We start from the raw sequence: 26,291 nt of genomic DNA on the forward strand, positions 1-26,291 counted from the left end.
GTTATGGAATATAAGCTCTTCCTCTCCTCTGCCTTTTCCTTTATGGAAGAAATATGGAGTATGGATGCAATTGGACAGTGAGAACCCAGGTTGCCACGAGAAATGTGCTGGGAAGCTGATGAGCCTAGCTAAGTAAAGTGTGGGTGACTGTAAGTCGCTTTAGGACTCTTTTGGATAGTAACAAGTGGGGTACAAAAAACAGCTGCTATCATTATACAAATTATTATGTGGGCATGAGAAAAATTTTGTTGATATTCACAAATAATTTTCCTATAGGTAAAGGAAGTATATGTGAAGTTCAGGGTATGTGTCTTCCTCTCCCTGCAACAGGCACACCCTGTGAGGTGGGTGAGGCTGAGAGAGCTCTGAGAAATGTGACTGGCCCAAAGTCCCCCATCTGGCTGCATGTGGAGGGAGTGGGCAATCAAACCCCATTCTCCAGATTAGCAGCTGCTGCTCTTAACCACTATGCCACAGTTGCTCTACTACAGCGTACTGCTGTAAAGATTGCTGGGTAAGATTTCTAGGAGGAACTCCGCAAAGTATATTGATGTTCTGAAGTATACAAGGACAATTGATATTTTAGAAGTTACGCCTCTCTGTATCTTTAATTTTGAGTGTAGCGCCAGAATTTCAACAACCATAAAATACCACATCTCTGAGTCTTTCCACTTCACTGGTTTCATTGGTATCTTGAGAGGGGTAACTTCAGAATCGGAACTTTTTCAACGAGGATAGCATTCTCCATTAACAAAAGCATAAGAAACAATATTTTCTCTATTTAATACCATAGCAGGTTCAGTTAAACCATTCCCCACATTTATCTCATGCACATTTGTATGCTTAGCATTCATACAGCTTAGATTAAAGTAAAGGACAAGACTGCCATTCTTAACACAAGCAGTCAAGAGTGAATGTGGTGTGACAAAGGTCAGTAATAACTACAGTAATACCAGAGTCCCACTTATTGTCAGCATTCATTTTAAAAACAACAACAACAAATAACCCTGCTTGGCAGCTATACAAGTATGTACAGATTGGCTATTGAGGCCAGTGGCATTCCCCCACCAGGGGCACCCTGGCCCTAAGCCAGGGAAGCCCCTCTCCCCCATTCAATTGCTCCTTGTTGGCCACAAGCAACTGGCCTGCCAGTTCAACCAAATACATTCTTTTGTTCAGTTCCACTACAACTCAAGATGGGTGCCTGTGACTCAGCTCCATTTCGGCAGGCAAAATGCCAAATGCCTGCAATTTTGGCTAGCTGCCTGCATGTTAGGGAACACTTCTTCCTGGGAGCAAAACATTTTATGAGATGCAGTTGTCAAGTGCCTTTCTAAATTCAGGCAACTTCTGCAAGGAGCACATCTGGAAAGTTAAATAAACAGCATGAATGAGTTGGGATTCATTAGCAGGAAGCCCATGATTGTGCCCATAATCATTTACTTTTTGATTTGTGCAAGCCAGCTGTAGAGTACACAAATAACAAAACAAAATTCCACAATAATATTCAAGTATGTAAATGAGAACATCATACATTCCAAAGCAGAGTTATACCTTTAGGTCCACTGAATTCAATGGTCTTAGAAAGCTATAATTCTGCTTCTGCAGTGTAAGCTATGCAAGTGGCAGGAGAAATAATTCAGTCTAACTGTTCACATTTTCTTATTGTATAACGTAGGTTACCTCAACACAGTATATTATACATTTGTTTATTGTTATGCATTTATGTCTCACCTTTTGAGTTTATGAAAATCCCAAGGCGATTAATAACAATTAATTAAAAGAATCCTACTAAATGAAAGCAAAACAAAAAACTAAACAGCCGCACTTTCAAAATGTAACAGTTGCTATGGAGGAATGAAGCTGACTATAAAATCAAAAACAGAAAAATCAAACAGGAAAATAATTAGTCATCATGGGCTTTCCTTGAAAGATTTTTTTTTCATCTAGTGCTGGAAAGCCAATAAAGGGGGAAGCATAGCCACTTCCTCTTGGGACTGTCAAGGCCTCCACTGAGATGGTCCTCTTTCACACAGACAACATAGTCAAATCTTAATGTGTAGGTGGTAGGCATGACAGAGCTATGTTGGATATCATGGAGGAGGATCTAGTGACTCTTGTAATAGAGAGATGATCAAGCAGAGTAGCTAAGAGAGTTCCAGTTTAAATTTACCTCAGCAATTAACTATGGGGCTTCTAGCTTCCGTCTAAAATATGGGGGATAATAATATAGGCTATTTAGCAGAGGGATGTCAAAGATTAAGTATTTATAGAAATAGTCTAAATGCATTTCCACAGAAACATTGGAAAGGAGTAGCGTAGTGAAAGCAAATACCAATTTGTATTCTATCTGGCCACATTAGGAACTGGGAATAAAGGTGTCTATAAACCATGCAGTATTCATAGACTGGTGAGCAATCCATTGGCCCTGGATTTCAACCTGGCACACATACCGGAGAAGGCACATGTCTTAAGTATGGATGTAAATTCCTCTTCCTACACTCGCCATGCCCATTAAAAGGGAAATCCTTCCATGTCAAGTCAGTCTCTCTACCAAATTAGCTTCATTGGGAGACCATGCCAAAGCCACTGCCTCTCAGCCTAACGTACCTCATGGAGTTGTTGTGAGGCTAAGAAGGGCTGTGGTACACCCTCTGGACAAAGGGCAAGCCACAAACTTTATACATAAAACCTTCTTTTCCTTTCTCTAGACCATTTCAGTAACTACATAATCTGATATCTGATTGCAGATGAACACTTGGAACATTTTATGAGCTACCAAGGCAAGCATACTGCACAGCACCACAGGAGACTGGAGGTAGTGCCGGTAGCTGCTTGAACATTCATGCATTTCCTGATCAGCAGGTTGCAGTAGCCAATTTAGGTTTTCTTTTTCTTAAGGCCTTGGTGGATGGATTATTATTAAGGCTGTTATTTTGTAGGATACAGTCTGACACAAATATGTTTCTTCTCCCCCCCCCCTCCCCCAGACTACTGTAAAAGAACAACTTTCCTTTTCTTATTGGATCCTGATATACATACATTGTCCGGAAGTGCAGGAATCATGCAGATACCCTTGTTCTCTAGTTGTTATATCATCAAGACTAGAGTCCAACCATCAAGATATGTTATTAATTCCAAGGGTCAGAACTTTGGCAGATTGGAAGTACTTTGAACAACAGAATGCTAAATATTTATACTAGACCACTATCTGCCCAACCTTAACTATATTTAGTCAGGGTTCTGATTTCATGGGGTTTATTTTCCAGGAAGTATATTAATGTTTGAGTTAACCATCAGATTTTGCAAGGGAAAAAATCCTCATATGATTCTGACTCTCTTCAAAGGAAATCGATACCTATCTTAATAGTTAGACAGGCACAACTCAAAATTACCATCATATTCTAAGCTTGTCTCCTTTGTAAGCACAGAACCATAGGTAGTAGTCCACACAAACATAATGGCTTTGTCCAGACATTGCAGGGTGGCCTTTGATTCCCCTGGGCCACCTGGGAACTAAGCTGCCTTTGCACAACCCTCTTTGAATCTGGGCCATTTTCTCAGCAGTTTAAAACAGACATGCAGTGGCTCTTTAATGACATCATCTCTGAATTGTTCTCCCTTTTAACACAAATCTTGTGTGTAATTCAAAATTTGATCCAGGGTAAATTAGATGAGACAACATTACTGTAGGAAACTGAGTCAAAATTAATACACTGAAGTAAGCTCGCATTCTTAAAATGAAACTGAAGCTCACAGAACAGAGATAGACAGAGATGCATCACACACATAGGTATGACCTTTAACACAAATTTATAGATTATGGGTGATGGTAGCAATGATCTATTACCATGTTCAAATGGAAAATTTAAAATGAATCAACACAGTTGTATAATGCATTTGAAAAAGGGTCGTACACTGTGCATATACCATTCAGGCCCATTGTTGGTTACAAAGACCATCACACAGGATCCATTGATGGACACATCCATTTCCAAGACTGTGGATTGTTCTCGGGATCAACTCAGAGATAGTTCTCATTACAACAAAATTATTTCATGTGTACATGCTCAAACATCACAACATCCATGTGGGATACTGAATCAGAACTAGTTCTATGTGATTTGTTTAAGGCACTGGCAATTATTTACACACAGGGAATGCCAGCTACAAAGAGAATATCTTAAAAGATGGAAGTAGGACCAAAGATTAGGTTCGCTCTGAAAGGCGCTCAAAGAAAACAATGACTTGACACTTGTGCCTCTAAAAGCCAAACCTTGAATTAAGACAGAATTAATACCTCTTAATACAAAATTATATCATTTAGAATTTACAGCAGCTGTAAATTGTAATCAGAGGACCATCTGTTTATCCATTGCTGTTCTCAGCTGTGTGTTATCTCAAAAGTGGCACCATCACCTAGTTACTTTTATTTATTTGTTTGTTCGTTCAGGGAGTGGGGCCTTTCACACAGTGATTATAGGATCCTGAAGGTTCTTCAAGTTAGCACTTGAAAGCTTTTAGGCTGGACCATACGTAGTCAGCATAGCTTCAGACTTGGTACAGCCCAGAGGTGTTTGTTCCATGAATGATTACAGAGCAGTTTCAGGCCTTCAGCTTTCTTGCCATACAGTGGTTTGCTTCATGTCAATACCTGTGCACACAAAGCCAGCAGCTATGCATACAGCATACAATCCTGTGTAGAAGTGAGAAGCAGTCTTCTTGTCCCTAAAATACTTTGACAGAACTAAATACACACCAAGCACAGATTCTGCTATTGAGAGCCAGCTTGGTTAGGCTATACCTCTCTATACCCTTCCCCACTGTGAGATAAATTTTCCCTCCAAAATGAAGCTCTCAGTCCCACTCAGTCCCTATTCAATCTCCTTTGTTTTGTTCAACCCTGGGAAGGGGTATAGTCATCTTTTATTACAACACTTCAGCCAGAATAGCACTGAGACTTTTTCAAAAAAACATGTAAAAGATTTTATTTACGAAGAGGTAAGGGACATTGGAATGGAGAAAATACTTTTCTTTTTACAAAGTTGTTTACAGTTTATAGTTCTTAAGTTACAGGCTGTTCTTAGTTCTTCAAAAGCTTTTTTTAATCAATGTTAATATTCTTTTTTAATTGAGTGATTTCCTTAGTATGTTTATTCACAAAATACCTTGCTTTCACTTTGATCTTAGTGTTTGGAGTTCACCTGAACTTCCCTCGTTCTTAGAAAATGGACACTCTCAGCTTGTGCCACAACTTTCTATCTTCTTGGACAAATGAGTATTCCACTACCTTCTGAGGTGAATACAGCTCGATTTCACACAAACACACCTTGGGAAATACACTCCCAGTTTCCCCTTACAACTAAGCAGGTTTTACCTTCTCTTCCCTAGAAGGTTTCACCTCACACTTTGGCTTAATTTTGGAGCAAACACCTGTCTTCCCAAATTCTTTTACTGCTAAATGACTGCTCTTGTTAACCAGACACAGCGTGGATTAGTTCTGACCCAAGATCTCTGCCTTTTCACTAGATAATCTCTTCAGGGAAGTGTTTCAGCTAAGCATCCATCAGACTCCTCTCTCTGACCAATCTCAGCCGGTATAACAACTCCTACTCAGCTGTGGCTAGCCAGTCACAGGCCCAGAGCCTATTGCCTTGGTTCAAACAGCCTAGTGATGTTTTTCTAAATCCACATTATCTATAGCTGTTGTTACAGCACTCGGATCCTCCACTTCCAAGTGCTGTTTGTCACAGAGGCGATTAAAAAAATGCCCAAAAGATGCCCAATCATGATTGAGTCTGTGTGTTTCAAGATGAGGGCATTCTTCTCTCCCCCCCCCCCAACCCATTCATACATCTTTCTGAGTATGATATTGGGGAAGCTTCTATTCTCCACACCCAACTTCTGATACTTTTCGTGGAGCTTGGTATTATATTGGTATTATATTGTTTATAGAGTTATTGTGTATAGGCAAATATCCTTTTTTGTATGGGATTCCCAGACTCCACCTAATTTGAATCAATAGTTACCACCTATGCTTATAATACTGAAGAATCCTCTGAAGTACATTTTGGCAGTTTGGCTCAACATTCTACTTCTTCCTCAAGAATGTGAATCTTTCCAATAGTTATTTAGGATAAATTTGGCCTTTGAGAGTTTGTTGAGATACTAATTTACTTCATGCAGATTGGGAATGAGTATTGAAAATAAATTTAAAACAGTTTAAACATTACTGCAACTACTACAAGATTTGGCTGTCTGAGCAATTGTTTGCTAAATTTGATTTAGGCTTGATGGTTTTCATCCCCACTAACACACAGGAAGATTACAATCATTTGGGCCCTTAGGAGGGGGCAAATTGGGACTTTTTCCCGTGTCTCAGCAAGCTGAAGACACTGAGAAAGTCCCAAGAGGAGGGACTGATGCCTTGGTGGTAAAGAAAATGATTGCAACCTTCTGATTGATCATATAGTTATTAGGGATTGGCTATAATTTTACATTCTGTCCTGGTTCAAGTCTTTGGTTCTTACCAGGCAGAGAAAACGGCCTATTCCTCTCTAGAATATAGTTTTTAATATGCTCTCTCACAAAAACCAAAGTTTATTTTATAACTGAGATAGTCCTTCTCAAGGCTAGAGAAATGGAAGAAGAGTGTTTCACTATTGTTAATGTAAATAATTGGAGGTTGGGGGGAAAGCATGCGAGCAGCTTTTTGGACCTGTCAACCATTCCTGGAAGGCTGGCGTAAGGGCTATAGGGAATTCCCAGGAGGTGGAGTGGGGAGGTAGAGACCCCAGGCTATTGGCTCATCCTGCAAGGGCATAATCTTTCCCAGCCTCTAAGAACAGGGTACTTAACACTATGTTATCCTATTGTGCTCTGTGCAGGTTTGGGAACTTCCCTGTGTCTATATTTCTTCTGCAGTAAAAATATTAAAAAGTTTTTCTCTCAGTGTGATTCATTGGGGGTGAGCAAAAGTACCCTAATTTGGCCATTTGGCTATCAAGTATCCAAAATAGTTGTGGACTATGTGTGGGCACTTCAGCACTTGAAAAGGCATTTTTTTTTGGGGGGGGGGTGACCAGAGGACCTCACCCTTCAGTTCTTTAGCCCTCACAATATTTTTAAATCCACAGACCTGCAGATGCAGCCACAACTAGTTGGACCTACACTGCATCTGAAGAAGTGGGTTCTAGTCCACAAAAGTTTATGCCAGAATAACATGTATTAGTTATCTTATGGCATGATTATCATGACAATTTAGATTTAGTATTGTCATTGGAAAAAAATAGTAATTTTTTTCAACACTCTAAAACTCATATGCATTCTCATTTAGCCTTCTGAGAATTTGAGAGATTTTCTTAAACTCTCCAAAAGCCTCTTTTTTATTACAAGAGCATATTTCACAATATACTATGAAACACAGAAACTATCTACTGAAGGAATAGCTGTTACCCACAACTCAGCACTAGTTCCTTCTAACATTTCTATAGCCAAACACCACTAGATGCTCAAAAAATCAGATAAATATTTTCCTTCTAACTGCCTAAACCTGAATATAGATTTGGTATGAGTCATCATTTTAGTGATGAAATTATTTATGCCTAGGCAATACCAGCATCCGCTCCAGGGTCCTGCCCCTGGGAAAAGAGAAGAGGAGAGACACCATTAAATTTGTGGTTGACACTTATTGGAAGCTCAACCAGTGGCTCATGCCTTGGGGGGAATACTAAATCAGTTATTCCTGTGCATGCATGCGCATATGCAACATGGCTGCATATGGCACTGCCAATGTCACATGGATTAATGTGCTACAGTAACCAAAGAGTAGTATTCCTCATCAGCTTTTCTATTATGTACCCTTCCCCCAATTTGGGTCAATTTCCTTTTCCATTCCCAATACCTTTTTGCTCTGTTGTTGTCCTTTAAGCCACGGGATGGGGATTTGTCAAAGTCAATGAGCACTTTATTAAAGGGAGAGTGCTCAGTAATGAACAATTCAGCTATTTAATGAGATTCCGTAGCTCTGTCTCCAGCCTGTATATCAAGTTTCACTTCTATAAAGCACCCTGACACTAATCCTCTGGCATGCCCAATCTTCACCCTGGGCTGAATATTAGATTCTTCCATGGTATATTGCATTCCCAGGATAACCTTAGCAAAAATGATGAACTTAACTGTACTTGAGGCAACAGAGCAGGTCTGATTTGATTTTCATGTATTGGGTTGACTATAGGGGAATTACTTATTTACTAAGATAAAGCAAAAATAGTTTCTTATTTGCCCACTCAAAGTTTAAATTGGCAGTTATTTGTGTGTGCCTTAATTCTTTCTGGAGGACCAGGAATATATATATATATATATTATACTCACACTGCCCAGAGCAGTAAAATAGCTTAAATATTCTATGTAACTGCATTAGTAACCGTTAGAGAGGCAATTATAACACCTAAAATGGACAGTGTAGAGTTTGTTGCCATTCAAAAAGCAGCACATTAACCTCTGCTGTATACAGTGGTAGCTGCAGCAAGTGTGACAGGAAAGAGCAGACTGTCTTTCATAAAATGGAAACCTAGAACAAATTATTCCTGTTGTTAGCAAGCAGACCCCTCCTCTCAATGAGGGGCAGTGTATAATTAGAAAACCAGAGGCAGACTCCTCTCATTGATGGGCAGTTTATAGATAGAAAACCATAGACACCCTTCCTTCAATATAATTTTATAAAATTATAAAATATTTAATAAAATATTAAATGCAATGCACTGCCTGGCCAAAAACACAGAAATAGATGTCAGCCAGATCATAAGTGCAAATACACTGTCTGGACCAAAGAAACTTAAAATGGGTGCCAGCCAGAGACAAGCCTCCAGAGACAAGTCTGGACATATAGTTTAGAATGTATGAGAAGGAATGGCTGACCTGCTAAAGGAGATGCATCATTTAGGACAATGGGTCTCCTGAGAACTTGCAACTAATCTCATCAGTTTTCAGTCTCACTTCTCCTGCATTCATTTAGTATAATTAGACAATACTTAACACTATTATCCAAATGTGGTAGTTTTCCTGTACAGTAATCGAGAGTAATCAAGAACCATTAGTACCTACAATTCCTGGTAAACCTATTATCAATCAATTTATTGATATCCCATCAATTTATTGTTTTTGGAGTTGGTGCAGCAGTCTGCCCTGGGGAACATTTTCCCCTGTATCAAGAGTACTTAGCCACTACTGCTGTGTGCATGTTTTTTTGGATCCATGCATACACCTAATGCATTGTACTCCCTCTTCTAAGAAATTCTGCCTCCACAAATTTCTTCTCATTAAGACCTTATATAACTTTTTCCAGAATTCCTCTCTGAGTTCTTTTTAGCTAGCCCTGTATGTGCATGTTTTCAGTGTGAGTTTGTGTGTGTGTGTGTGTGTGTGCTGTTCCCCCTTATTTCCCCTTAATAAAACTCTTTCTGGGCAAACATCTGATTGGTTTATTGCAAGTTCTCTGTGCCCTCTTATGTACGGGCCAGAATGACCACGCTGGCAGCAGGAGTGCTTCGGTTAAAATCACCGATAACACTCGCTGCCGCCACCAGTAAAAGCACCTCCTGGCCCAGGGCTACGGAAGGCCCATGGTAAGCGATGGCGGGATCTTCCGCAGCTTCCTGGGTAAGCCGGGGCTACAGCGGGCTGGCGCTGTGTGTAATCGTCAGCATCAGGCTTGTCCCCCTGCCCCCACCTGGGCTTGCGGAGGGGGCCTGCCCCCCCACTCCCTCCCCAGGCTGTCCAAACCTCCCCCCGCACCGGCTTACCTTCTGGCCCCGGTGTTCAGTGCGCGTGCTACGCCAGGGCAGACCAGGATGCCCCACCCCCGTGCATACATGCGGAACGGCGGGGCATCCTGGCCCGCCGCAATGGGATGGCAGCAGCGCACAGTAGCTGCCACCGTGCATAAGAGGCCTGTGAGAGAACAATCCCCATAAACACTGGCAAGGATCCCAGTTGCTCCCTCTAACAACATTTCTTTCAAACTAATATCCCCCAACAGGAGACTATCTATTTGGATAAGACTGTCCAGAAAGATAAAAACAGGAGAAGAATGTCTTCAGAGACCTCAAGAGCTGGATTTGCTTCAGTGGGAAATGGTCAACTTGTTCTGCTCCTGAAGGCATGCGTTTTGTGAATATACTACTATAAAATATTCATTGTTCAATCCTATCAAAACAACAATACAGGCCACCAAGAACGAGTAACAAATACACAGTATGTTTTGTTTGAATAAATTATTTTCTATGTGTATCCATTCACCATATATATATAGATTCAAATGAGTAGCCGTGTTGGTCTGAAGTAGCACAATAAAATCAGAATCCAACAAAGACCAACAAAGATTTATTCAAGGCGTGAGCTTTTGAGTGCAAGCACTCTTCATCAGACTAAGAACTGACCATCATAACAGTAGGAATAGATAAACAAAAGTTAATCCTGTTACATTAGTAAACTGTGTCACAGCATCCAAACACAGCCACGTGATAACTCCCTGCCAAACGTGCCAATCAGACCCTTCAAACCCATTTGTAGTTCACAAAGACATATCAGAAATAAAACTGTCAAAGCCAGTGATCCATGGCTCACACCCTACTATTTACTGCTGGCCATATATGTTGTCTTTAAGATTAAGATAGACTGATGTGATTCTGCTGTGAGGCACTGTTCTGCATTGATTCCAGCCCTATCCTGGGAGTGTGTTGCCGCAGGACAGCTACTTTCCCCCTGTGTCCCTATCCTATGGGGTTTCTCAAGGTTCCATCTTGTCCTCAGTGCTATATAAAGGCTGCTGGGAAAAGTCATCCAGAGACCTGGGCTGAATGACCACCAATATGTAGATGATACTGTATTCTACCTACCACTTCCAGCTGACCACAGAAGGTTGTGGAATCCATGAACAGATAACTGGAAGCAGTTTTGGAATGGGTGAGGCCTAAGAAGTTGATACTTAACCCTGACAAAATGGAAGTGCTATGACAGATCCATCCTATTGAGAGTTTATGTGCCACTAATTAAGGAAGGGGACAAGCTGCTGGAAGGATAACTTCCTTGGGAAAAGACATCAAAGGAAAACAATGAAAGATTATTGAAGGTGTCAGCCAAATGCCTCTTATTGCTGATTCCTTTGTTCTTGCAATTCTTGGGTGGAAGAAGGTTTGATGGCCCAGACCTGTGTTTTGTTAATGATGTTACTCTGTGATAATTGGATTCTTTGAGGGGAAAAACCGACTACTGACCAGAGTAAGCTTGGTTTATTTCTGATGCTCAAAACATGCCTAGACAAGCTCTTAGCCCAGTCATATTTTGCTACAGTGCACCAGAAATATTAATACAAGGATGTTTGCTGGCAAACTGCTCCTTGGACACAGGAAGGGGGTGAAACCAGTAAGGAGAACACTTGACCCAAGAAATGGGATATCTACTATTTCTACTTTCCTGAAAAAGCAGATTTGCACTTTAGGGGAGCTGGTGGACTGGGCCATACTATTAGGTAGACAGGTGACAGCAGTGGCCAGGGTTCCATCTGTGGCTCTTCAGGGGAGGGAAGAGCTCTTACCACTGTTGTTCATGCCCTATGGCATCTAGATTAGATTAGGGCAATGCACTCTATGCAATGTTACCCATGAAGACTGTCCACAAGCTGCAGCTGGTACGAATGCTGCAGCCAGAGCATTGACTGGAGTAGGGGATAAGGAACATATAACTCTAGTCTTGTTCCATCTACATTGGCTTCCAATTTGATTCTGAGCTTTTCAAGGAGGCTCTGCTTTGGTTGCCCCCACCATCTGAGGCTAGATAGATGGTGACCTAAGTAAGGGCCTTCTTGGTCATAACATCAAAACTTTGGAACTCCCTCCCTAGAGAGATTCATCTGTGTCTGTTTATCAGTGTCTTACACCAGCACTAAATACTTTTTTGGTTTTGTTTGGCATACTCCCAATAACCATAACTGGACCTCCTCCCTGGTTTGTGTGCATTTTTTCTGAATTATTTTATAATTTAAATGTTGTTTTCAATTGTTAAATGTTTTAATGTTTTTGTGTGCACTGCCTTGGAGACCCCAAATGGGTGGGAAGACAGCATAACAAAACTTAAATAAATAAAACGCTGCTAAGCCTGTGCAAGATCCAAGGACTTTCTGTCAGAATTCACAGAATTCTCTGCCAAACAGTGTTCACTTTAGCAGAACCTACTGAGAAGTTTTATACCCTACCACCAGCATGACCCTGTGGGGGAGACTAGTGAGCACATATGGGACAAAAAAATCACAGTGATTGTACAGACAATTAGCGCCTCTATGCAATATCAGCCAGGTCCAAAGCCTTTCAGGCAGTTTCACAGACACAATGTGTCCATATCAGGTAGCCTCAGAAAACTTGTCTTTTAAAAATCAGGCCTTTGATATTAGGTAGACACTTTCTGTAAGTGTCACAGACAGTTGTAGTGATTGCATAGATCTATAGAGCATCTCCTTGCTTTTAGGCCATTATTATCATAAGCCTCTCTAAACTACAAGAACTCCAGGAACAATATAAACTAAACATAGGGCAACAAGGTTTCTTTTCACAAGCCTTCCCAGGACTCACACTTTTCCAGGAAACAAGCCATCAACTGTGGCAAATGTTACTATTGATGATGAAGCAATGATATTTCCAAGTTCATTCGATAAATGGAGCACAAAATGGCTAGTATTTCCTACACCAAGACAAGTTCAGATTCTCTAACTTTCTCCCACTTACCAACATATGAACAGGAAGCATATTAGAATAAATGAAACTTTGAGGCCCAAAACACATGTGATTCTGGAAGATTGACATATCTTGCCAATTTTCAAAGGAAAAGGGGCTGTTAAGGATCCCATGTTAGATTTGAGCTGTGGTGCAAGTGAAAAGATTTAATTCTTCTCCCCATGCAATTTTGTCAATAGGAACCAAACCTCTTGGGCTGTTATGACCCTGCGACAGGAATAAAAAAAAGACAGCTATTTTATTTTATTGAGAACACTTGTGTGCCTCATTTACAGGGAAAACAGTGTGGGAGGCTATCTGGTTTCAATGGGTGAGACTGTGAAAGGGAGAGGATTATGCCCAAGGTGGAGCCCTGCACAACTGCTATTTTGTTTGCAACACACTAGTAAGACTCCTTAATGGATCTTCTAAGATTACATTTTGTTGGGCCCTGAAAATATCAAAGAGATGTGAAGAAGCGTCCTAGAACTGTATAAATAAATACAACAGGAATATAGAAAAAGAGGCCTGTGTAAGATTGGAGGGGGGGAAAGAACAAGCCGTTTTTAAATTCTATTAATACATTTTCAAGCTTTTCTTTGGAAATACAATGCACAGACATTTTCTTCAAAGAAAAAGCAATACCATGTTCCTTATTTAGCAACAAATAAAGGGGTAATTTCATATACACATGGGCATAGTATCATGTAGCAACTTGCAAGTGTGAAGCGGTCACCAAGGATCAATCACCAGAGTCAATTTTCATTTCACCTCAAAATCATATAATTCTTCAGATACAAGTTAGCTAGTCACAAGACGCCAAACCAGGTGCATGCTCAGTGTTGATGGAGAATACAAAAAGCTACACTCAGATCAAACCAACGCTTTAAAATTGGTTCATCCATCAGTCAACGCTGATTGCTATTAGTATAATAAAACTAATTTTCACCAATAGTTTTCTCACCTAGTGAACAAAGACAGACAAAACACCCTCCTTTCCATCTTAGTGCATGATGGAGAAGAAGAAATAAAAATAATTAATATGTATGTACACACTGTGTGTTATTTATTTATTACATTTTTATATCACCCTTCCCTGATTAGTTCAGAAGAGATGGTATGATAGCACCAAGAACTCACTGCCATCTTTTATTTAACTAGTGGTGGTGCAAGAGATCAGTAAAGCCTACTTATCTAGACTAAATTTCCTGTTTTCCATTTCCATATTTTCATTCTACTATTTTATTGGCCAATCAAGTATCAAATTTCATTGGCCAGTCAAGTATCAGATACTGACCTAGATATAAGAACTAAGAATAAAATCTCCCAGGTCAGTCAGGGTGGTGTAGTGGTTAAGAATGTCAGACTAGGATCTCGGAGACCCAGGTTCAAATCCCCACTCAGCTATGGAAACTTACTGGGTGGGCCAGTCACACACTCTTAGTCTACTACTTTTCACAAGGTTGTTGGGAGAACAAAATGGAGGAGAGGGCTGCCTGAGACCATAAAATGAAGAAAGAATAAAAAAGGATGTGTTCTTTAAAATCAGTTGGCTGCATTCAAATCACTGGACAGATAAAGCCAAGGGCGCAAACTGTTTTCATGCACAAAATGAACACAGAACAGAATCCTTTTCCATCAGCACTTCTGTGTACAGGTGCAGGAGGATTAGATCGCATGAATGTTCTACTGTTTCCGAACACTGAGTCTGCTATTCATAACTTTGTTCTTGACAAAGTTTTAAGGAGCCACAATGTCAGTTTTCCTTTAAAATTTAAACATGCTGCCAATTATGTTTGCACTTTACCTGCCAGATTTGCTCTTCGCTGAGTGACGTGAGGCGGTCGCTCTTCAAGACCTCTCGGATGAGACAGTATGGCAGCGACAAGACTTCTTCAGGGTGACTTTTCAGCAGTTCGGAGAGGTGTTTCACTAAAAAGTCAACCACAGCTTTCTCCAGCAAGGTGAGGTTAAAGAGATCAGCAAGCTTGTACAGGTCCAAGTAATTAAAACTATTCAACTCCTGTTCAAATAAAACAGAACACATTTTTAGAATGAATATTATGTTCAAACAAAAGCATCAAGGACTACGGGGAGATGGGAGGCAGCAGTGACATCAGATGGAGAAGCCTTGTCCTCACTTTAAAAATTGTTCACTTGTGTATCATCACATTTCAAGTAATAGGCCGTGTCTTGAACAAATTAACAGTTATGCTTCAATCGATGCATATTCCCAACACTACTGCCTGGATCTCTTTCACATGCTCACAGACAGATGTGCATGAACTTGTATTTAGAATGTGGAGGGAAAACATAAATCGATGGTAGCATTATAAAACTCGTATTGCATTAGGGAGGAAAACTCTGTCATGCTTAATGATACCCCTCTCATAAGCACAGATCTACAAGGACCTGTTCTTCATTCTGATCCTTCAGCAGAAAAGCATAGCTCCCAATTTAGCACTCCATTTTCTTCCATCAGTGAAAGTTAATGAATTTGAAACCTGCAAAAACAAAGTATGATCCCTGACATTTTTTCACACCTGGTACAATGGAGAACACATACCTTTTTCTATACTGCTCAGCACTGGAAATATATGGCAGAATCTTTTGGGTCACAAATGGCACCAATTCTGTAACAACAGACTGTAGTGACCAGTATCCAAGGGACCGCAAAAACAACGCCGTATGTGGAGAAGAATCACTTTTGTTTCTGGAACAGGGGCCAGACATATTACAACTAACTGCTTTTGGAAATCAAGGACATAAAAAAAAAAGACCAGATAGTGAGGTGGTATGGATTCAAGAAGTTCAAAAACCCCAGTGGGCATACAGAAACTCAGCTGAAGTAGTATTTTGAATTCTAAATTGTGTCAATGTTTGTATGCTCATCACATTCATATCTTGTACTTTTTCCAGGGGTTTCCTATATCATAACATTTCATCCTCACAACAAACTTAGACTATGCAAGAATGACCAACTAAATGAACTGAATGAAAATTTGAATTCAGGTCTTTCCCCACACCCTAGCAATGGTTTCTCTTTAATCTGCTTAAACCTGAGTATCAGTTCTCAAACCACAACCTGCACTCCCTGTTCCATAGGTCAATTTGACAAATAACTTGGTTCTGAAATTAGAAAATTTGGTTGGATATCATAACCATATTCGGTCTTCATCCTCTCCTGGCTACAAAACTTTAGCTGTGAATCCCACAGTCACAGAAGCTCACTGTTCCAACAAAATTCACCGCATTGTAATGCCAATCACTTGTTCATTTTAAAATTATGCACTGCAATATACCGTTATCCAGCTGATGAAGCTGCACACCAGAAATGTCATGCTGAGATTGTGAAAAGTATATTACTGATCAGATAACCCTCCTCCCAATCAGTGATAGGCCTTTTGGAAACATAATGACTTGACAAAAGTATAAGAAGTGACTGAAAAAGATGAACTTTGTCTTCTTTAGGTATCAAAAAATGATACTTTCCTTAAAACATAACAATCCAATCTGCTTTCTCAGAATATATCAAGATAATTTTTATGAGAACACAAAAATAGATACTCCAACCTATTTTTAAAATTATAAACCATTAGGAAAAATTCAGTATAGACCATATTAAACATGGATAGTTATTTTAATTTTGAATGTTTTGCCAGTTTAGTGGCTATGTTTTAAAGCTTGCAAAAAAAATTGTCTAGACAATTCTAGACTATTCATTTCTACTGAGGCAACCCAATTTCATACAAGTGCTAGGAATGTCTGAAAATCTTAGAGATAAATTGGTAAACTTTGAAGTCACCTAAAAATGATTTTCAGTATTTACTGGTGTAAACAAAATTTATCTGAGAAGTCATGCCAACATTTACCAGTTAAGCAACATACATTTTTAAGTATATATTATTGGAACAGGCTGGGAACCACTGAGGAAGTGACATGAAATGTGCGCCCCACTAACATCAGTGGGAAGCCGTCTATACTACTTCTTACTTGGGGGCTGGGTGACCTCAATGTGAATCTGGGGAAATATTTATTGTGGCCAGATTTATTGATTTTATTTTTAGACCACCTCGTTCAAACAACATGAAGTAGGTTACATCAGATATAAAACCCAGTAAAAATCCACATCCCATAAAGGGAGTAAGGGTTTGGGGTAAACTAATCTGATGCTCAACCCAGACAAAACAGAATTACTATACACCAGTAACTGAAAGATATTTATGAAATGGACTGCCATACTCATTTCTTCAAAGTATTTTACACAGAGCTTCCATTGACAGCTATATGGGAGCTTCAGATGGTGCAAAATGGTGGCAGGTGCTTACAGGTACACCTGACTGAAACACATCTGAATATATTGAAAATTGTCCATTCATAATTTGTTATTGAGGAGCACTACTGAAAGAGCTAGCTTTTGCCTAAAACATCCTGCATGGCGTGTGCAATCAGGGTACATCAAGAACCACATACTTCTCATATTGGGACCAATGTCAGAGGCCCAGGTCCAAGAGCCTCCAGCTTCTGTGGGTGGTGAGATGACAACTCCACTGTTCCTCAGAAACATCTTGGCTGGTGTCCAGCTTTATGCTTTCTACCAGGGAATAACAAGTCCTGTTCAACTGAAGGAATGTGATATGCCAGCCCTGTTTTCTGATTGTTTAAAACATGTGTTTAAGTTCTTAACTTATGATTTAGCTTTGTTTAACTTTTATTATTATTTCATTATTTATTTATTTGATTTCAACACCACCCTTCCATATGGCTCAGGGTGGTTAGCATACAACATGGGGGGATACATGGAACGAATTAATCCTTATCCATGGTTCCTCCTCTCTATATTAGTGAAACATCCTGGAGGGTGGGATGTGTCCGGCAGCCTGAGTTGGAATAGGGCCAATCAGGGTACAGCCAGCAATGCTGGCTCCTGCCCTCCCTCCCTGGATGCTAGCCACATTCCTCTCAGCCGTGCCAGAAACACACAGAGACGCACAGAGCCCTGCTAGACCCAACATGAGCCCTCATTCCCTCCTATCGCTCCTGCTGTGAGGGAGGCAGAGAGAGACACAGAGAGAGCTGCTGACAGAGAAGCAGAGAGATCCGCCCCTGCCCTCCAGCCCTCCTTCCCTCCTACAAACTAACCCTCATTACCTGCTCTGCCTCCATACTCTAAGGTTGGTCTTGGACCCAGGCCTACAGCTGAATAAAGTGCAGCCATGGATTTATTCTGGGTTGTCTTGGCAGCCTCAGGGTGACAGATGAGATTTCTGCAGCCGTCTGCATGGGTCTTACTTACAAGTAAGGAGTGTAGCACATGTACCTTCCATGGATGCAAAGCCAACACGTGTTTTTAACCCCTGGCAAGCAAACCTTGAGGCTCAATGGCAGGGAAGCCATCTGATTGTCACCCAGAGAAGCCTGACAGGGTTTTTTCCTTGGTTTTGCAGAAGAATCTCTCCTTACAAATTCAAAAAACACACCTAGCACAAAACTGACCAATAACGAGAGACCAAGCATGGGGCACACAAAAAGATCAGTGCTGCAACCCTGCTCATTTTGTCCCTTTCGTTTTCAGAACACATATTCTGAAGAGTGACAAGTGGAGTACCCCAAGGATCTGTCCTGGGGCCTGTGTTGTTCAACATTTTTATAAATGATTTGGATGAGAGATTAGAGGGGATACTTATTAAATTTGCAGATGATACTAAACTGGGAGGGGAAGCAAACACAACTGAAGACAGCAACAGAATGCAGGATGATCTTGATAGGCTCGAGAAGTGGGCTAAACTGAATAAAATGAAGTTCAATAGGGACAAATGTAAAGTTCTGCATTTAGGTAGGAAGAACCAAATTCACCAATATAAAATGGGGGAGACTTGTCTTGGCAGTAGCATGTGCAAAAAGGATCTAGGAGTCTTAGTAGACCATATATTGAACATGAGCCAGCAGTGTGACTTAGTGGCTAAAAAGGCAAATGGGATTTTGGGCTGTATCAAATAGAGTATCATGTCCAGATCACGGGAGGTGATGGTACGGCTTTACTCTGCTTTGGTTCGGCCTCACTTGGAGTACTGTATTCCGTTTTGGGCACCCCAGTTGAACAGGGATGTTGACAAACTGGAACGGGTCCAGAGGAGGGCAACAAAGACAGTGAGGGGTTTGGAGACCAAGACGTATAAAAAAAAGTTGGGGGAGCTTGGTCTGTTTAGCCTAGAGAGGAGACATGATAACCATTTTCAAGTATTTAAAAGGGTGCCAAATGGAGGATGGAGCAGAATTGTTCTCTCTTGTCCCAGAACAAATGGGATGAATTAATTCAAAAGAAATTCTATCTAAACATCAGGAAGAAGTTCCTGACAGGTAGAGCGGTTTCTCAGTGGAACAGGCTTCCTCGGCAGGTGGTGGGTTCTCCATCTTTGGGAATTTTTAAACAGAAGCTGGATAGCCATCTGACGGAGAGGCTGATTCTGTGAAGGCTTAAGGGGTGGCAGGTTACAGATGAGCGATTGGGATGTGAGTGTTCCTGCATAGTGCAGGGGTTTGGACTAGATGACCCATGAGGTCCCTTCCAACTCTATTATTCTATGACTAGAAAATAAGCCCGCTGTGGGATAAATACAGTGGGCTCTAGCTGGGGCACTCAGTGTGGTGGGGAGGCTTACCAGGTCGGTGGGCCCTTCATGGTAAGGTGTGGTGGGCGCGTCTGGGTCGGGCGGCAGCGGCAAGGGTGGAGGTAGGGTTGCTGGTGGCGCCGCGGCCTGTTGGCGGCCGTGCGGGCCGGGGCTAAGGGCTGAAGGAACAGGCTGCCGATGGAGGCGGCGACGGCGACGATGCTGCAGCCACGGGTGCTGGGGCAGCTAGTCCGCAATGGCAGGAAAGTGGGCGGGCTAGCGCTGGCCGCGGCCACCCCGAGCCGTTGATGGGCATGGGGCGCAGTTCGCCGGGCGGAAGAGAGCGGGCGCGGCGCAGTGGCCGGAAGTGGCGGCCGGTAACGGAGGAGGCGGGCCAAGCCCGGCAGCGGCCTCCGGTGCGTCCCGCCCTGCCCCTGTGCAGGTAGGTCAGAGCGTGGGCGGGCAGGCGGCGGGCTGAAAGTGAGGGAGCAGGGCGGCTGAGGGCTGGAGTGCGTAACCACGCGGCTGGGGCACAGGGAAAGGCGTTGGGCCGCTCCGAGGAGAGGCGGCCGTCAGCGAAACCGACCTCAGGGGTGGCCAGGGTGACTTTCCCTCTCTTCTCAACCCTGGCCCTTCCCGAGCACAGCGGGTCCGTCTTGGGCGGGGGGGGGGGGAGGCGGCAAGGTCCCTCGCCGGAATGCGGGTGGCGCCATGCGGGCGGATGGGGAGGCGGCGATCGGAGGCTTCTCCTGGCTGCTGGAGCGGCCGGGAGAAGGCGGAGTGGTCTCAGTGGACCCAGGACGATGCCTGTCGCTTCTCCCGGCCGCAGGAGCAGCCTCGCCGCGTCTATGATGCGGTGAGGCCGCCCCTGCAGCCGGGAGGAGGAGGAGTGCCACGGCCGGAGGACTCACGCCGTCGGCTGCGAGTGCAGTCTGCGCGGTGAGTCTCCAGCCGGGGGAAGCAACCAATGGGGAGCCGGGTCGGACACTCAAACGGACACTCGCTTTGCGGCTCCTGATTGGCCCCTCCGAGTTTTTATCCCGGACAGGGCCCGCCCTAACTCCTCCCAGACAGCCCTTACTTGATTATTAAGTCCGCGGCGCGCTGCACCGTGGGGCTGTTTAAAGATTCTATAATTCTAATTCCCAAGAGAAAACTGGATTTTAAAAAAGGTGCATCGTGCAGGCCCAGATTTCATATTAAAAGAATACTGCATCAGTTCAGTGATAATTGAAAGTAAACTGTGCATGCAGAAAGGGCCTAAATCAGCTCTCAAATGATCTCCCCCTTTTGCCTAGTGGAAGAATTCTGTTCTCCAGCTTTTGAGGATCTATGGCCGTCTACATGCCGTTAACATATTTTCTGTCTTCCCCAACCAGCCAGCTTGAGAGCTAGAAAAAAATTGCCTAGTGGTGGGGGAATATTTTGGGTTAACCTCTGAGCATGAGCAGAGTACAAAACAAATATTTATCTTTCAATCCTGTAGATTTCATCTAAGTTACTGACAGGTTAGGTATTATTTTACCACAGCAAGATCTGATGCCATATCTACACCCTGATGTGCATATACCTCATTTTCTAAGGGCTGAGTACCATCTTCAGCTTGTATTTCTGTTTGTTCATAGTGTAACAGTTGTTGTATTCAGTACAAAATGAGCTTACTATAATGAGTTGAAATGTTTTGGTGTTTTGGTTTAAGAAAATGTTATGTCTTTTTCTACTTTTTCTCATCTCTATGAATTCTTATGGATTCTTTTCAAAGTTTGCTTTTTAGCATTAAATCAAAGACTTTGTGAAAATACAAATACCTACTTTTTCACAGTTAAACTTTACAAACCAACGTCTTAGTGGAAGTGCAAAGCTATATAAATCATCTCCCAGAATATCTTTCAAAGGCTGGACTTTTGTTTTTAAAATAAATGGTGCACACGGGCTGCATTAAACATTTAGGTGGCACGTAGAGCTGTAAATATATATTGCACACAGCTCCAGATGTATGCATTATACACAGTAATATCGCAATGTATGGGGAAAAGAATAATCAACCTATTTTATATTATTTCACAGTCACTTGCTTTTCCTTCATCCTTTTAAGAACTGCACTGCATGGGCTACAAAAAAAGGGATGCATATAAGTAGCAGGCTGATAAATGAGAGTTAATCACAACCAAGTACACAGCAGAGTACAATATACCTCTGTTCCTGTGTGCTGTGCTATAAAAAGAAAAGAAAAACACAAGGAGAACTAAGGGGAGAGACTGCATTTCTTTATGACCTTATTTAAAAGATAAACTCCTTGGGGATATACAATTTATTCAGATTATCAAGACCCTGCTGTGCAAATCTACAATCTGGGAGCACACTACAGAGATCAAAAAATATTTACTTTATTCTGTTGGGTATAAAAGCTTCTAATGAATGCATAATTAAGACAGAAAAAAGTGTATACAGCTTCAGAAATTCCATCGCTGAGCCAAGCCATTAATAACCAAGGCATCATACCCAGTTGTTACTCCACCTGCTTTGTATTTGGATTGCAGACTAGCTGTAAATCAAGGTATTATATGAGTTCCAATACATACTGCTTTCCTTCCCCATATGCATATACACATAGACAGACAGAAGGGTGATGAACACATGTGTGTGTTGTTTTAATTCTTTCTCCAAGAAAAAAAAAAACTAATATGTGACTCTATAGAAAATATTGGATATAGAATCAAGAATTATCCTATGTGTTTGAAAAGCAGAAACTGGTCTCCCTTCATTGAAAGGATATTACAGCAGTACATGTTGCCAAATAAAAAACAGTAAATTTATTTAAACTAGGGTGGAAATGATCAATGAAATAACATCTCTATAGCTATTTTTCAGCTCCCCTGCTTAACTGGCAAACCAACAGTCCCTTGCATTTATTAAATTCTTGTAAACAGGTTCTTAAACCCAACAAAAATCCAGAACAAATAAAATCTACATGGGAATTTGCAGTCAAGGAAATGTAGCTGTAGACTGCCTTAAGATTTACTGGGTCAACTACATGCATTAGAGTACCACTTGCTTTAAAATCAACACAATCCCCAACATTTCATAATATTTTGCCACTTCAAATCCTCATTAATTGTAAAGCAAAATTACTGCAAACTTGTGTGCATTGAGTCATTATGCTATGCAGGGAGATAGAGGCTCCATCTACCACCATGTCCTTCAGCATCAGCCCCATCAACATGAATGGGATTTACCTAAAAAGATCAACGTTTCCCACTTATGGTATTTATGCAACTTTGTTTCCTGCAGTGTTGCTCACGGTGTTGTACAGGCATCTGAGATTCCCAGTTTATGGGCTGAGGACCCCTGGGAAGCACAGAGCTATTGCAAAAGGCCCATGAATCCATCCAGCTTGGGCAGATTTCCACTTTTCCCCTCCTGTGCCTTTCTAACAATCCCATCTCCATGGTGGTCATGCCCTCTTCCTCTGGGTCAGGTTGGTTTGGCTTCATCCAGCAGCCTGCTTAACATTGTGTAGACACACCTCCCCAAAGCCATTGCACTGGGACAGCTCTAGCTGAAGGCCCCCAGTGTGTACCAGTCTAGTTATAGACTATTTGTGTAGAGAACCCTTCCCTTGAGAAGAAGTGCCATAGCTAAGGCCACGGAAGGGAATAACCAGCCCTTGAGCATGTCTGGGTCCAGGACCACTGAGAAATCTCTCTTCAAGAACTTTAACTGTATTTAGACCAATGAGCTCCTTTGGAAGCCAATTTACCCCTGAACAGCAGGGTTAAAATCAAATAAGTAGAGCCCAGTTGCTTGGTCATGGACTGAAAGATCATCAGTCATTCAAGCAATTTCCCCTAAGTACAGGCTAACTGTTCTAGGCAGCTGCACCAGTAACTCCAAAGTGCCTAAACAGATGGAGATTTCTTATCCTGTGTCAGGTCATTGATATGTATTGTCCCACCCAGGGCTCCCACATAACTCCAGTAAGTGCCATGCTGCCTGCCAGTACTTCCCTTAGCAGTACTGCCGAGCCTTTTAGAAAGTGGGTGGGGTCAGGCCTTGTTATTGGGTTCCCTCTTTAAATGAAGGGTTTTCCATTGTAGGATCAGGACTGGTAAGCCCCTGAACTTTCATTCCCCTCTCAGGAATTCCTTCTTCCCAGGAGGTGTAAAGTTGCCCGCAGGCTCAGAAATTATGGGGATCTCTGGTCTACACTGGTAGTAGTTACACAACAACAAAACTTTGTTCCACGCATCTGGGATGTACCTTAATGAGTCTTGCACATATATGTATTGTTATTTTTACAAATGAATGCAAATGCTGTTGTGATTAATAATATGCAAGCACATTTAAAAGCATCTCTGAAGTTTTGAGCTTTTTATCATTATGTATTTTTTCCATAACTTATACTGATAGTACAACCATTATAACGTGGGGGTCTACAAAATAAATTTGACATGGAAAAAGGGCCCTCATACCCCAAACCACTGATCCATATGAAACTGTTGGGAGAGATCATCTGGAGATCAGGTGCATCTCCTAGAAAGCCCTCATTTCCCACTTATGTTACACGTCCATGTTACACGTTGGCTAGGGCTGCAGATAAAAAAAACCCTCACTGGCTGACCTTGGAGCAGGCAATCTCCTCATGAATAAACTTTCTTCCAGGGATACTGTGCAGATAAAATGAGGGGGTAGAGAAACAAGAGGAATAAAATCTAGCAAATAAAATTGTTCTGAGAAAATCTAAAGGTTCCAGTAGGAACAAACTATACGAAGCATACAGGAAATATGCATGATGTGTTCCAAATAAAAAATGTTTGTTGGTGGACAGAGTTTCATTTCTTTTTCTCGTGTCTGTACATGCAGGCACAATATGCTGAATCCCAAGGTGCACCTAATAAGTTACCCACTTTATTAAAAGCCAGGCTGATAATTCCTTCCCTTTTAGGCTAGTGAAAGAAATGATCAGGAATCCATCAAAACCCAGCAAGCACCTGACACACATCTGAGGCTGAACTTATTCTTTTCCATCGTAACCTCTCTTCCTAGCTTTTGGATGAGAAACAAGATTTAAAAGACGAAGGCTACTCATTCTTCAGAACTGTCTATTAACATGGATAAAAACCAATTTAAGCATTTTGTGTACGTGGGTGGCAAAGAGCAGGGAAGCTGGAATAAAATATTCCTCCATTTCTTTCCAAGAGCCGAAGAGGCGACATGCATCTGGCACTCATATTTCTATTCTCCCACATTAGAGCCGCGAGTCTCTTCTTTCAGGTCACGTCTCCCACATAAAAGTGCTAAACTAATGCCGTTTAATGACAAATTAATGTCCATGAATAAAAAATACACCTCTAATAGCATAGAGTAATTTGCCATTACAATATCATCATTGGACATGCCCCTGGTTTAATACGATGTATTTAATTCATAACTTAATGAGTGATATATAAAAAGAGAGAGATGAACCCTGCAATTACATTTATGTGAGTCTGTCACCTTATTTGTAAAACCTTAGAGTCATTTACATTCAAATTAGAACAAATGAGTGATTTCACAAAGTGCAATGATAAATGACCATTGCTGCACAAGACAGGGCTGTATTTCCTGTGAAACCGTTAACAGTTCCCCATTATTTGTTAAAAATTACAATGCATATTGCCCAGTGTTGTGTGAATAATGACTTTTTTACTGATTAGGTCACAAGACTAATATGGAGCAAAATAAATAATTTCTTTTCATTTTTTCCCCCTGGATTTTCTCCCCTTGGAGCTTTCATATAGTCGTACTCATGGGCTCACACTGCCACCTACTGTCCAGGGATGCCTATGAGCTTTTTTAAAGTAGAAAGTCCAATAATTTATAATCCTTCAGAAGCAAATGCTTTCCACCTCAAGTAACTTTTCTGATGCAGTAACAGCTGACAATGTCGGCCCTTCCTACCAGACCCCTACTTCCCCTACAGGCATTAAGCAAAGTACTTATAAGATTTATTTCAAAGTTCATGACCAGCATCGCAGCCGTAGGCACACGATTCCTGAAAAAGACAGGGTGGAGCAGGGGCACTACCCTAAGGAAAGCAGCATCTCAATGCACAGCCAAGGAAATAGCTAGATGGGCCTGCAAAACTGAGGGAGGGGCAGACAAGGGGTGGTTAATCAGGACTATGTCCCCCAAAGTGCAAAGAGCCTACTGAAGAGCAGGAAGAGGGAAGCAGCCAAGAGAATAGGGATAAAAAGCTCCAGCTGAAAGGTGGGAGAGGGCTGTGGGCAGACAGACTTCAGGACTTTGCAGGTGATAATGAACCATGCCTCTCAGAACCCAGCAACCCTGAGGGGATTCTAGGATTGCCTGTCTGGGTTGGGAAATACCTGGAGGCGGCTATAGGGAATGTGTGTGATCTATGGCAGGGAGGAACCTCAGTGGAGTATAATGCTGTAGAGTCCACCTTCTAAAGCAGCCATTTTCTCCAGAGAAACTGATCTTTCTTGCCTGGAGCTGAGCTGTGAAACAGAGGGATCCCCAAGTCCCATCTGGGACTGACATCCCTATGACCTACCCCCCGCTTCAACCCTGTAGAAAGGGTACAGGGAGCAGGGCAGGAGCTAAGGGCTAAGGAGCTAAGGAGGAAGACAGCCTGGGAAAGCTGCCCTAACATCAAGGAAATTGATTGGGAAACAACAGGTGGAGGTGAGGAGTCTTGAGCTACCTTGGCTACAGAGTGATGATTGGAGTTGGCATTGTGAAGAAACTGAGTAATTAAAGCAACAAACTTCAGAATACTAGTGTGTAGTCTCGACAAGGATGAGGCAAGTTGACCCCTCCCTTGAGGGCCTCACCCCTCAGTACAGGATACTCAGAAGCAACTCTCTTTGACAGGTTTCACCTGAATGTTCTTTTATGTGTTCATTTATTG

At 41.9% G+C, this 26,291-nt stretch overlaps 1 protein-coding gene and 1 long non-coding RNA gene across 7 annotated transcripts in view; one reads left to right on the forward strand and one right to left on the reverse strand.

Moving 5' to 3' along the window:
• Positions 1-10,274, forward strand: part of LOC143820697 (uncharacterized) — a 27,594-nt gene extending 17,320 nt beyond the window's left edge. The window contains exon 3 of the long non-coding RNA XR_013225467.1: positions 10,040-10,274. This is a non-coding gene — a long non-coding RNA (uncharacterized LOC143820697). The remainder of the gene's footprint in view (positions 1-10,039) is intronic.
• KLHL32 (kelch like family member 32) overlaps positions 1-26,291 on the reverse strand; it is a 103,914-nt gene that overhangs the window by 33,173 nt on the left and 44,450 nt on the right. For all 6 annotated transcript variants that reach the window (XM_077303774.1, XM_077303758.1, XM_077303803.1 and 3 more), the window contains one exon: positions 14,575-14,790. In XM_077303774.1, the coding sequence (XP_077159889.1) occupies positions 14,575-14,790 (216 nt within the window). The remainder of the gene's footprint in view (positions 1-14,574; positions 14,791-26,291) is intronic.

Source organism: Paroedura picta, chromosome 1, assembly GCF_049243985.1.
Source record: "Paroedura picta isolate Pp20150507F chromosome 1, Ppicta_v3.0, whole genome shotgun sequence".
Lineage (NCBI taxonomy): Eukaryota > Metazoa > Chordata > Lepidosauria > Squamata > Gekkonidae > Paroedura > Paroedura picta.